At 46.6% G+C, this 12,470-nt stretch overlaps 1 protein-coding gene across 1 annotated transcript in view; it reads left to right on the top strand.

Annotated features, from left to right (window-relative positions):
- The window catches only part of LOC137295535 (stabilin-2-like), a 208,550-nt gene that overhangs the window by 32,391 nt on the left and 163,689 nt on the right, over positions 1–12,470 (top strand). Inside the window, exon 5 of the mRNA XM_067826919.1 lies at positions 11,487–11,606. Coding sequence (XP_067683020.1) covers positions 11,487–11,606 — 120 coding nt within the window. The remainder of the gene's footprint in view (positions 1–11,486; positions 11,607–12,470) is intronic.

The following is a 12,470-nucleotide window of genomic DNA, read 5'->3' as shown; positions in this document are numbered from 1 at the left end:
CTCAAGGAGGTTCTTCCGTTGTTGATTAACACCACTGTACCGTTTGAGTCGTTCATCTTGAGTTCGGCTCCCAGGGGTTTGAAGACCTTGTCGTTTAGAGAGCACACGCTGTAGTAGCCGTCAGTTATCTGACTGCGAGCCCCACTGACGAACAGCTTATTGTTGCTGGCGTTAATGTTAGTCCATTGCGGTAGGTAGGTGATATCGCAGAGTGCGACTTCGAGTTGACCTGACGTGTTATCGATCGCGTGCGTCAGCTGAACGGCCTCACCGCTCGTTATTCCTGGAAGTGTTATGTACATGTTAGAGTATATATGCTCATTATATAATAGTTTTTAAAATGTATTCCCCTGGTGTGTTTTACCCTAAACTGGATGTAGATTTCTCCCCCATGAAGATCGTGGTTGCTCCTGGGTTGTATTTCAATGCCCAGTTTTTAGATGTGTTCGATCAGTATAAGCTTTCGGTGACTAACATTGAGGCAGTCCACGCTTGGTTCAACAACCCTATGCAGTTCTGGCAGAATCAATTAAACTTTGCCGTGTGGTGCGCTACAACGGGGTGTGGTGTGACATTGACCGACACTCGGCGTGGACCGCTGAGTCAGTCTGTGTTCAAATTCCACGTGTACTACCAGGTCAGACGTATCCTTAAAGAGATCAGCGTCCCCCTCCCACAAGACAGTGGGTGGAAAGCAATAAACAACGGGTACAAAAGACGGGCCTACGAACGTATTTGCAATGAATTCGAAATAAACCCGAAGACGGATTGGCATTTGCCGGGCCCGAACCACGGGTTGGGTATTCCTTATGATGGGGGGCGACCAGTGAAAGAAGTCAGTGATGATTTACTGAAACGAGATATACTACGCCAGGACTTTGCTTTGTCGAGTAATGAATGGAGGGATGATCGTATGAACTTTAAAGGTGGGGTTGCTTTCACAGTCCAGAAAGTGGAGCAGTCAACCTCAGAGGGGTGGAAAATGTTCATGCTGGACACGTCGAAAGGATTCACTCGTGCCGGGGTAGTCAGGTTGAACGACTCGATTCGAACGTACGTGTGGGCGCTGTTGGGTGCGCAGTCGATGACGCGTTCCAACATCATCGGTAAGGGAACTGCTTACGACGCTCAGACACAGTTCGTTTCCAACGTTGAGGATGCTATCAATTCTCCAGTTGATCTCCCGCGGGCCATCGACCGTTACCAAAACGTGTTAGAATACGCCAGATCGAAAGTCAATTACGTGTTCGGCGTGGGGCTGTACATGGCTCCGAGTGATATGCAACTGAGAGTAAAAAAAGTGGTGGGTTATAACAACAAAATAGTCATAGCCACGGCGGATCAAAAGTTGGGTATCAACCCCGATATTAACCCCCCCTATATCCCCCACATTCCACCACGTGAAACGGGTATAGTGGCGCCACCCCCGGAGTCTAAAGTTCATGTGCCCCCCACACACCCCCATATGCATGTGGGGGTACCCCCCTATCAGCAGCATATTGATAATAAAACGGCCCTGGCGGTTGGTGGGGTAGCTTTGGGACTTATTTGGTTAAAAATTTCTTAGCCGCTACGTACACCAGACCAGCCACGGCGACGATGGCTGCCCACAGGTTTTGACTGAACCACGTGGCAGTTTTAGCCAGAGCACTCAACAACCACGAGACGATGCTACCCAGGATGCCGGGAAGGGCTTCGGCGGCTTTACCAGCCAGTTTAGCTAGGCGTTCCCTGAGTTTTTTTATCCAGTCTTTAACACCCCCACCGCCACTTGGAGTTCCCCCACCGGCAGGCCCCACAGGGGTACCCCCTGTCAGTGACACCACCAGGGTTGATATGATGAAACCCAATGCAGTCAGAATGCTGGCGATGGTGATCCCTTGCTCCCGGAACAATATCCGAATCCTGTCTGCTAACGTGGTGTCTCGGTGGAGGACTTGATTGATGGTTTCCCGTATACGGCTGACCTGGGATCGAAGCTTTTCTTTGAAGGAGGATGCTGTCTCCAGCCAGACCTTCTTTTCCTCTTCCAAATCACGTATTCGTTTCTCGATGGGGGCTTTCCGAGCCTCGTCCTCAGTTTCACCGAGTTTTTTCCTTTCATAAGCGATGTGGTCGTCTATCTCACTCATTTTGGCCGTGCTTTTCCAGAGATGACCACGAATGGTTTGCATTAACAGGTCCAACCCCCGCAGTTCCCGAAAGGTACTTTTGAGCCCCGGGAAGGGCTCGTTCTCGTAGTCGGCCAACACCTTTTTAATATCATAAGTCATGTTTTGATCCGATGGGGCGTCCCTGATGCCTTCCAGACTTTGAACTAACTCCGGAGGAATCTTAGGTCGCGCACCACCGTAATCTATGAAGCCTAGTTTATCGCGGATAAAGTCAGGCCCATATCGCTTTTTCAGTGTTGATAAGGCAAGCGGTTCTCTCTGGCTTTTTATCATGAGATCGGCATCCGGGTGAGACTTCAAACGCAGCGCGCCATCGATGATGGTAAAATCGGAATAGTACCTTCCCGGCGCCTTGATGTTGTCTTTCTTTTCAACTTTGTTGTAATAATCGTCGACTGCGCCCTTAATGAGTTCGGCCCTTTGCTTCGATAATGAGGTCTCAACTACGTCGACAGCCGACTGTAGGCCCGTACTGAATGAGGTCTCCTGGTCATCATCGAATGCCTGGGCACTATCGCCCGACATCTCCATCATATCTATGTCTTCATCCATTAGTATTAAAAATATATTTCATTTATATAACAATGTACGGTAGAAAATTAGATCCTTTCAGAAGATTGAGAGAGCCATTAGGAGCCAGAGCCGTGCGACAGTCGGTGACCATCACCAACAATCCCAGCAAGATAGACCAGAATCAAACTCTGCTGGTTAGATTTCCAAACCTTGGTGAGAATGACCTCATTGTACCAGGCACTGTTCGACTGGCGTTCAATATCACGTTGACCTCCGACAACGACAAACGCGAGCTAGTGCGGAACGTGGGTCGAGCCATCATCAAGAAAACGACTGTCAAGATCAGCGGTAACGAGGTGCTGAGTATCGACGACAGCGACGTGTTTCACTGCTACGGGGATCTCTGGAAAAGCGAGGGAGAACGAGTCAATGATGTGTACCAGGGTATCAGCAAATCAACCCGGTCGCGTATAGGGTATGCCTTCACGCCAGACCAGCTAGACAAGCTATCGGACGGTGAAAAGGCCATCGCTCGAGCATACGGGAATCGATTCTGCGTGCCGCTCGACTTCGAGTTGCTCACGGGACACGCGCCGTTTTACCAGGCCGCGCTGGGTGATAGGCTCGAATACGAGCTCACGTTTAACGACTATAGCAAAGTAGTGCGTACGCCGAACGGTGATGAGGCCAGTTATACCATAGACAACATCTCTCTGGAGTTCGACATGGTCACTAGCCCGGAGCTGGCCAGGCAGGTTCGAAGCCAGTACTCTGGGAAGATGGCTATCCTGTACGATCGCGTACTGAGGCATAGATCAGTCGTGCGAGATAAGAGCGACACTGTGTGGAATATCAACCTGAACGTGCCGGCGCGATCGATGAAAGGTATCCTGGTCGTCCCCGTGGAGGATTACGAGCCATTCCGGAGGGACAGCGAGAAGTTTTTCAACCCCGAGATTGAAAAGGTGGAAGTGACCATCGAGGGCGTGCCCAACCAGCTGTTCAGTCATGGTATGAGACCACACCAGCAGTGGGATGAGATAAAAAAGCTACCAGTGGGGACCTCACATTATATAACAAAGGACCTGGACCTCGGCTCCGTGCAGATCGGTGAATACCTGACCACCAAGTACGCCCTATGGTTGGACATACGATCCACGGATGATGATAAACTGCACGGTAGCGGGCGCCGTATAGATAACGGCAGCGAAGGGATAACCATCCAGATTACTAAGAAGGCTCAACCCGCTGGTAAGTTGAAATTATATCTGTACGTTATTATGGACGCGCAACTTAATATAGACAATGGGAGATTCGTGCAAGCCATCTACTAGTGGGGGAGACCCCCACACCCCCCAGGGGTACCCACAACTGCCCACTGACCCACACTGCGCCATAGTGTGCGGGCAGACTGGCTGTGGGAAGACCGTTTTCGTGTTGGATATGTTGGAGGGTTACTACAAGGATGTGTTCGATAACATCGTTATCATGTGCCCTACTCTGAGCATGAATAAAACGTACGCGCGACCTTGGGTGATGACGGACCCGGACGTACATAAAATCGACCCTGGAACACGCCTGCAGGACTGGTTGAAAGCTCTTCACGAGAAATTTAAAGGGGAACCGACGCTGTTCATACTGGACGACTGCAGCGCTAATCGCGAGATAACAAAAAAGAGAGACATGCTATCGTACCTGGCCTTCTCCGGCCGGCATGCAAATCACAGCGTCTGGGTGCTAACGCAGAAGTTCAACTCGGTGTTGAAAGACCTCAGGGAGCAGACGCGATGGGTGGCCTTATTTCACTGCAAGGACAGGGATTCGTTCGAGGAGTGTTTGAGAGAGAACGATGTGATGAGCAAATTAGAACGGGAACGGGTGAAGAAACAGCTCGCTGAAACTAAACACGCTAAGCTCGTTCTAAAAACCGACCAACCAGTAGCATATAGGGTGTGCTAAAGCTAAGCAAAGCTAAGCAAAGCTAAGCAAAAGCTAAGCATATAGCTATGATATTTGAAGTGTTTGTCGTGTGCAACTTAACCTTCATTTCTCTGTGTTTTGTCTGCATCGGGTATTATATAGTTAAAACTAAATCTTACTTGTTATATTATAAGATGGAGTGTGAGGAATTGCTCGAACAATTGTTGGTGGAGGGTTCCCCCACTGATGATAAGCAAGAGAAACTGGTGGCGTTGGCTGTTGGCGGCAAAGCCAAACATTACTTTGGAGACTACACTCCTGATAAAATTCACAAAATGTCAGCCGAAGAAATCGATAAGCTGTACGCTAGATACGAGTCCCGGCTCGGAGCAGAAATGACAAAGACAATAGGATCGGCTATGACCCAGATATACACCGGTATTGTGTCATACTTCCTTCCCATTCCACCAGAGCGCCGACTTTACCTGTGGGAAGACCTCGAGAAAGACCCTTTTATCGAACACGCCGTGAGCTCTATCAGCTGCGGGCTGTACCACAAATATGGTATGTTGTTGGCTCCAGTGACGGCGGCGATTATCACAGCAAAGCATTGTCAATTTGAGAGAAAAAATAATAATAATAGTATAGATGGATGCCAGGGAGGAGGAGGAAACCCCAGTGGTGGTACCCCCCACACCCCCAACAGTGAGGGAAGTGACTCCTTCACAGGAGACCAGGGAACCAGTGGGGGAAGTGACCCCAACAGTAACCAGACAGAAGAATCCAAGAGAGTAGCTGCCGGTAAAAAACGGTGGTGTAACCAACATAAAATTATTACAGTGACCAACCCCCGACTGTTGTTGGCTGTAGGCGTAACTGCTGCCTTGGCTATCTCGTGGTTATATACACGTGAGGGACGTGAGGTAAACGTGGGGGTACCCCCCAACAGTGAGGTGGTAACCCCCACTGTCGACCCGCATATCATGTTATAATTTAAAATATTTTTATATATACATAATGTCTGAGGGGAAAACGTTCGTCAACGACGCATACCACGTCACAGTGGTCGCCAGTCTAGCAGTAGGGTACGCTCGGTTGACTAAAATGGTGCTTAAACAACCAACTATCAAGCTAGATTTCAACCTGCAGGATATGGGTATGCTCATAATGAACCTTGGTATGGCGATGGCCACAAAAGACATCCTAGTAAAACAAGGGATAATACCTGATAATATAATGAAATAAATATAGGATGGCCACGATAGCTATGATGATCGGTGGGGCGTTAGTGAATGCCCTGGCATTTTCCGGGAGTAATTTCCTCTTCTCAAAACTACGAGATGATCACACGGCTGAAATACAGGAAGAAAGGAAGCGGCACAATCTCGCTACTGAGAACTTACAAAAGGCACAGGCCGAGTACGCTAAAAAACGCCTCCAGAGGATCGATTTTATTAACGAACAACTCCAGCGTGAAAACCATGCCGTTCAAACATTCAACGATGTCGATGAAGCAATGAAAGAATACTACCTACTAACTGGTAAACGATTGGAACCGCTCAATAAACCCACACTCGCTCAGTACTACACACCATCCAAGGGACAAATGAATCGTGAACTGGGCTTCATAGTGTTGGGTATAGCAGCTACTGCATTGGTTGCTAAGCAATTAAATTAAAATACCTATATAAGTAAACATGAGACCCGCTCCATACCGATGCGAATACATACTTATGGGGAAGACCGAGGCCTGTGGTAGGAAATGCAGGAATCAGGGGTTCTGTTGTTTCCATATGGGAAGTCCTAACTACACGTGTTCTGTGTGTGGTATCGGGGTTAAAGGACACTACTGTCTATGTAAAGCTAACGGAGCGAACGTAGTCAGACATCAACTCATCTACGAGAATAAAAAAGTCTACATAAAAGAACGTAGGCGACTGCTCAAGATAGACTCCAAATAAATGGGGTTACCTCCCTTTACTGTGACCCAATTAGACATTGGTTATGTTAGGTGTAAACACTATGACTACTGCGCGCGAGCTCAAGCGGGTCGCAAAACAGAGAGGTGTGATCGGGTATTCTAGAATGCGGAAGTCAGCATTGTTGAGATTACTAGGTTTAGAAGCCCCTCCTACAGTAAAACAATTAAAAGCTCAAGCAAAACAGCTTGGATACACGGGTTATTCAAACCTGGGGAGAGCCGGGTTAGTCGAATTGTTATCACATCCCCCCGTAGCACGTCCCACTGTAAAACAACTGAAAGCCGAGGCACACGATTTGGGTTTAGGCGGGTATTCCCGTATGAGAAAACCACAGCTTGTAGAATTATTACGACAGAATAGAGCTATTGACCTACAGTTCGTGCGCACTGAGCGCGCTGTAGGCAACTATTTGAGAGGTTGGCGCATGCATGTTGATAGAAACATAGACATTACAGATATCAAGCCTCTGATAGCTGATAAGGTCAACCAGGAACTAAATAACCTAGGAAGTATCAAGTTTCAGATCACAGTGAAAATGTCGCTCGATAAGCAGGTTGGGGGCCCCACAGGGGCCACTGAGTATGTTCAGCCTTACTTCCGAGGTCAACAAGAGGTTGTCACACATACAGAGACCATTGACGCATCAATCGATACCAGTTTTCAGCAGATACGAGAATACCTAGAACGCTACACACACTTGGGGTCCGGGTGGGCTGTAGATAAAATCGATAATGTCTATCTAGACATAGCTAACTACGTGCCGTTCAGAGGCGGGTCATACCTAGCCTTGCCTCCCTACTATAGGAACAAACATGCCATAGTAAACGTTAAGAATAGAGGAAACGATTGCCTGAGGTTAGCTATCAGGTCAGCCTTATTTCCAGCTGACACTAATCCGAACAGGCCTTCTAATTATCCTCAGGATGATGGGCTCAACTGGGATGGTATAGATGAACCCACCCCCATATCCCAGATCACTAAAGTAGAAAAACAGAATAATATGGCTATAAATGTCTTTGGGCACGAAGGTAACAAAACAATGGTACATAGGGTCAGCCCGGTGAAGGATCGCCAAATTATCAATATATTCATGATCCAACGAGGTGACAAGTATCACTACACATGGATAAAACATCTCAGCCGGTTGTTGCACGACCAGTCGAAACACGATGGGGAAAAACACTTTTGTGTACGATGCCTACACGGTTTCAGTCGAGCTGATTTATTAGAATCCCACCGGGAGGATTGCCAAGGTGTGGGGCAGACGGCCATACGAGTCGACATGCCTAAGGAAGATAACAAAATCCTAAAATTCAGTAACCACAAGAACCAAATGTCTGTGCCTTATATCATATACGCCGACTTCGAAGCCTTGGTTGTGGGTGGGGATTCCCCCAGTGGTGCCGCCGGCGAGGCTCCCTTCACCCACAAGACACAAGAGCATAAAGCCTGTGGGTTTGGATACATTGTCGTCCGTTGTGACGGGGAAACGAAAGCTCCGGTAGTGTATAGGGGCCCTGACGCGGCTGAAAGGTTTCTAAAGTGTTTGCAGGAGGAAGAAAAAATTATTAGGAATGCATTGTATAAAATCGCTCCCATGCGTCTGACCCAAGACGACAAGTTAGCTCACAAGCGTAGCACTAACTGTCACGTGTGTGACTCACCACTTAACGGTGATTCGGTGAGAGATCACTGCCACATAACTGGTAAGTATAGAGGCGCCGCTCACAGCGCGTGCAACCTCAAGCTTAAAATCAACCCTAAGACAATAAACATCCCCGTTGTCTTTCACAACTTGAGAGGGTATGACTCACACTTGATCATGCAGGCCATCGCGAAAATCGATGGTAATATAACGTGCATCCCCAACAACATGGAGAGATACATCTCCTTCAGCTTAAACGGACTTAGGTTCATTGACTCGTTTCAGTTCCTCCTGTCGTCACTCGACAGTCTGGTCAAGGCCAACAATACCTTCCCTATCACCGATCGATACACAGACGCCGAGACTAGACCCCTGCTTATGAGGAAGGGTGTGTACCCCTATGAGTACATGGATAGTTGGGTCAAGTTCACCGAGACCAGACTACCCCCTATTGACTGCTTTTATAGCAAGCTGAATGAGGCGTCCGTCTCACGAGATGATTACTCGCACGCGACTAACGTATGGAATAAACTGGGTTGTAAGAACCTGGGTGATTATCACGACCTGTACTTGAGGACAGATGTACTGCTGTTAGCCGACGTGTTTGAGACGTTTAGGCGGACGTGTTTCAAGCAGTATAAACTCGACCCCGCATGGTATTACACCAGCCCAGGTCTGTCGTGGGACGCCTTGCTTAAAAAAACCGGAGTTAATTTGGAATTGCTCACAGATTACGACATGCACCCATTCATTGAGAAAGGCTTGCGAGGTGGGATTTCCATGGCATCCAAACGATACGCGAAAGCAAATAATCAATACGTGAAAGGCTACGATCCTAACAAGCCAACCAATCACATTCTCTACCTCGACGCAAACAACCTGTACGGCTGGGCCATGAGCCAGTATCTACCTACAGGGGGATTCGAATGGGTACCCCACGTTGATGTTATGGGGGTTGCACCAGATTCGAACAAAGGGTATATCCTCGAGGTTGACTTAGAGTATACCAAGGAATTACACACATCGCACAACAGCTACCCCCTGGCCCCCGAACGTATGAGGGTTAACCCAGACTGGATGTCTGAGTACCAACATAACTTGTTAGGTGGGCGTGTGACAGACGTTGAAAAACTCGTGCCTAACTTAATGAATAAGACCAAGTACATCGTTCACTATCGCAACCTACAGCTGTACCTGTCGTTGGGTATGAGGCTGACCAAAATACACAGGGTGCTCATGTTCGACCAGAGCCCATGGATGGAGCCCTACATCAGAATGAACACAGACCTACGAAAAAAAGCCACCAGTGATTTTGAGAAAAATCTCTACAAGCTCATGAACAACTCGGTGTTTGGTAAGACTATGGAGAACCTGAGGAAACGCGTGACCGTGAAGCTGGTTCGGTCGAGTGAGGAAGACAAGCTCAGGAGATTGATAGCCAGTCCGGCATTCAACCGTAGTAAGATATTCACAGACAACCTGGTTGCCCTACACATGAAGAAGAGCCACATAAAATTCAACCGGCCTGTTTACGTGGGGATGAGCATCCTCGATTTATCCAAACACCTGATGTACGACTTTTACTACAACGAGCTCAAGAAACAGTACGGTGACAGGTGTGAAGTGCTGTACACTGACACGGATTCCCTGCTGATGGAGATTCGAACCGAGGACGTGTACGAGGACATGAAAACACACCTCGATTTATACGACACCAGCGACTACCCTAAGACCCATACCATACACAGTACGGTAAATAAAAAGGTCCTAGGTAAGATGAAGGACGAGTGTGCTGGCACGCCCATAGCCGAGTACATAGGTTTGAGACCTAAGATGTACTCCATACTGAAAGCCGACAATAGTGAGATCCGGAAGGCTAAGGGGGTTAAGAAGTATGTGGTGAAACAACACATCAAACACGCCAGATTCAAGGAAGCCCTGTTCAAGACCCGTACCTTTAGGCATAAAATGAACACACTTAGAAGTGATGGACATAAGATATACGGACTGACTATAAACAAGACGTCCCTGTCGCCTATGGACACGAAACGTTGGATAGCTATTGATGGGATAAACACATACGCGTATGGACATGAAAAAATTTGAGGCTATTTACTACAGCCCGCGTGGGTACTGGAAAGGAGCTAGCGCAGTAGATAAGCTAGCTAAAATAGCGCGAGTACCCCCGGAGGAAGCCAAAGCGTGGCTTGAAAAACAAGCCCTGTGGCAGATCTATTTGTCGGCACGTTAAGTAGTAGGGGTAATAGTAGCAAGAACTAAGGTCCCAACCAAAGCCTTATTTAGTAAATAAGGCTTTGTAGAGACTTTTCTTGAAAGTGTTTTAGAACTGTCATTCCCTATACTACTACTGAGTATACATAAAAGTCTGACTATCTGTTTGCAGGGAATGGGAACGGCATAATAATAATTTATAATTTGTAAAATGGCCCATAAAATTTGGAAGTCTACTATTGATGCAAGGGCAGTGGCCTTAATTCAGTAAATGGCTAATAATCCTGAAAATGGCCCTTTGTCAAAGTTCTCTTTCCCAATCCCTGGTTTGATTCACTAGAACCTAACGAACATTTGTAGGTAATATGTCATCCTACATTACAGGGTAGATGAAAAACTAGAGACAGTTGAATGCTGGGTACCTTGTAAAACCATGTCTGCATAGTGTGATGGACACTGTCACTGCTGCGTCTGTATTTGTTAACTCCTGCTGATCCAACACTGCAAACATTTGTTCAGTGCTATCTGTGTACACTGTTTCCTGTCGCTTCTCCATATTGCATCACTGAACTATCAGCACACACTGTGAGCCTCAAACTACAGAATAGCACATGCATCTGTCCCCAGGGTATCTCTATATTTCCAGTCATGTGACTTCCACCTGACCACATGATGTTTATCTAAATATAATTTAAGCGTTTGACCACAACAAATACCGTGTCTGTAATAACTGTAACATGAGAGATAATATCATGAAAAATAGCTGACACACAGTTAGTTTACTGATCAACAAATATTACTGATTATAAAAAATATTTTGAAATATACTGGCTCATTGGCAGTGATGGAAGACATTTTTCAAAATGGCTGATATTTAGCAAATTAACCATTCTGATAATGGAAGGGTATGTACTGTATATGCAATATGGAACTTGATAACCATCTTCACCAAAGCTAGGGTTTGTAATAATTGCTAATGATGAGACCGAAGCTGATCTGAGTGGATGTTTTCTTCCTCAGCTATTATCGGTTGTGAAAACATGACGTGTGACAATAACAGCCGATGTCAGGAGATTGACGGCAACACCACCTGTGTTTGTGACCATGGATATGAGGAAGCCGACAATAATACCTGTTCTCGTAAGTAACTCAACTCAAGGTTTATGTGTCATCAGGCAATAACTATAAAATGATTTTGATTTTCAAAAATACATTTTCTTCAACAGAATATGAAAGAAATCCCAATGCAATGAACATTTATTATTGTCTGTCAGGATTCAAGACAGGAATGGGTGGCCAACTTATTGAAGAGTTTACCAAATGGATTGGGCAGTCAGGCTCCGTGACTTCTGACTGCTCATAGAAGCCAAATTTTATCCTTTACAGACGACCATCATATGGCTGGTATATGTCTGAGTGTGGCTTGAAACATGAATCAATCATGAATCTCTGGAAGAAAAGTCACATGTTTGCTTCCCATGTTTCCCTTTAGGAAGACACAGCACTTGCCTCGCATTTGAGTCTGATTCAGGATTTGAAGACACACTTTAAAGGGGCACTGATGCGGAGCGAATAATGTTTCTCGCCAACGGTCTAATTACGAAGCCAAACCGGAAATTGGTCAGCGCTCGCTCCTTCGACCGTGACGGACAAAGGAACTGGGCTCCTGTCCATATTAGCAGAATTTCTTCACCTGAACAGCCAGGAGGCCGGATGCCCATCATATGCCATTTGTTTAAAAATATCCATGGTATTCCTTGTCTGATCGTAACCAAATATCCCAGCAGTGTAGTTCTTTTCGGATGCTTGGATGGTATTGTTACTGATCCAATTTGATCCTATTTCTGTGTTTTTAACCTTGATATTTAATCATGTTACATGAAAATATGATGTCTACAGGCACGTAGCAAGCCATTTGTTTCAGTATGGAAGATTGCAAAGCTTTATATTTAGGTAGTTTTGAGTCTTGGTTCAGCTGTGATAGCAAATATCATACGTAAATTT

This window comes from Haliotis asinina, chromosome 9, assembly GCF_037392515.1.
Source record: "Haliotis asinina isolate JCU_RB_2024 chromosome 9, JCU_Hal_asi_v2, whole genome shotgun sequence".
Lineage (NCBI taxonomy): Eukaryota > Metazoa > Mollusca > Gastropoda > Lepetellida > Haliotidae > Haliotis > Haliotis asinina.
This window is presented reverse-complemented; position numbering and strand designations above follow the sequence as displayed.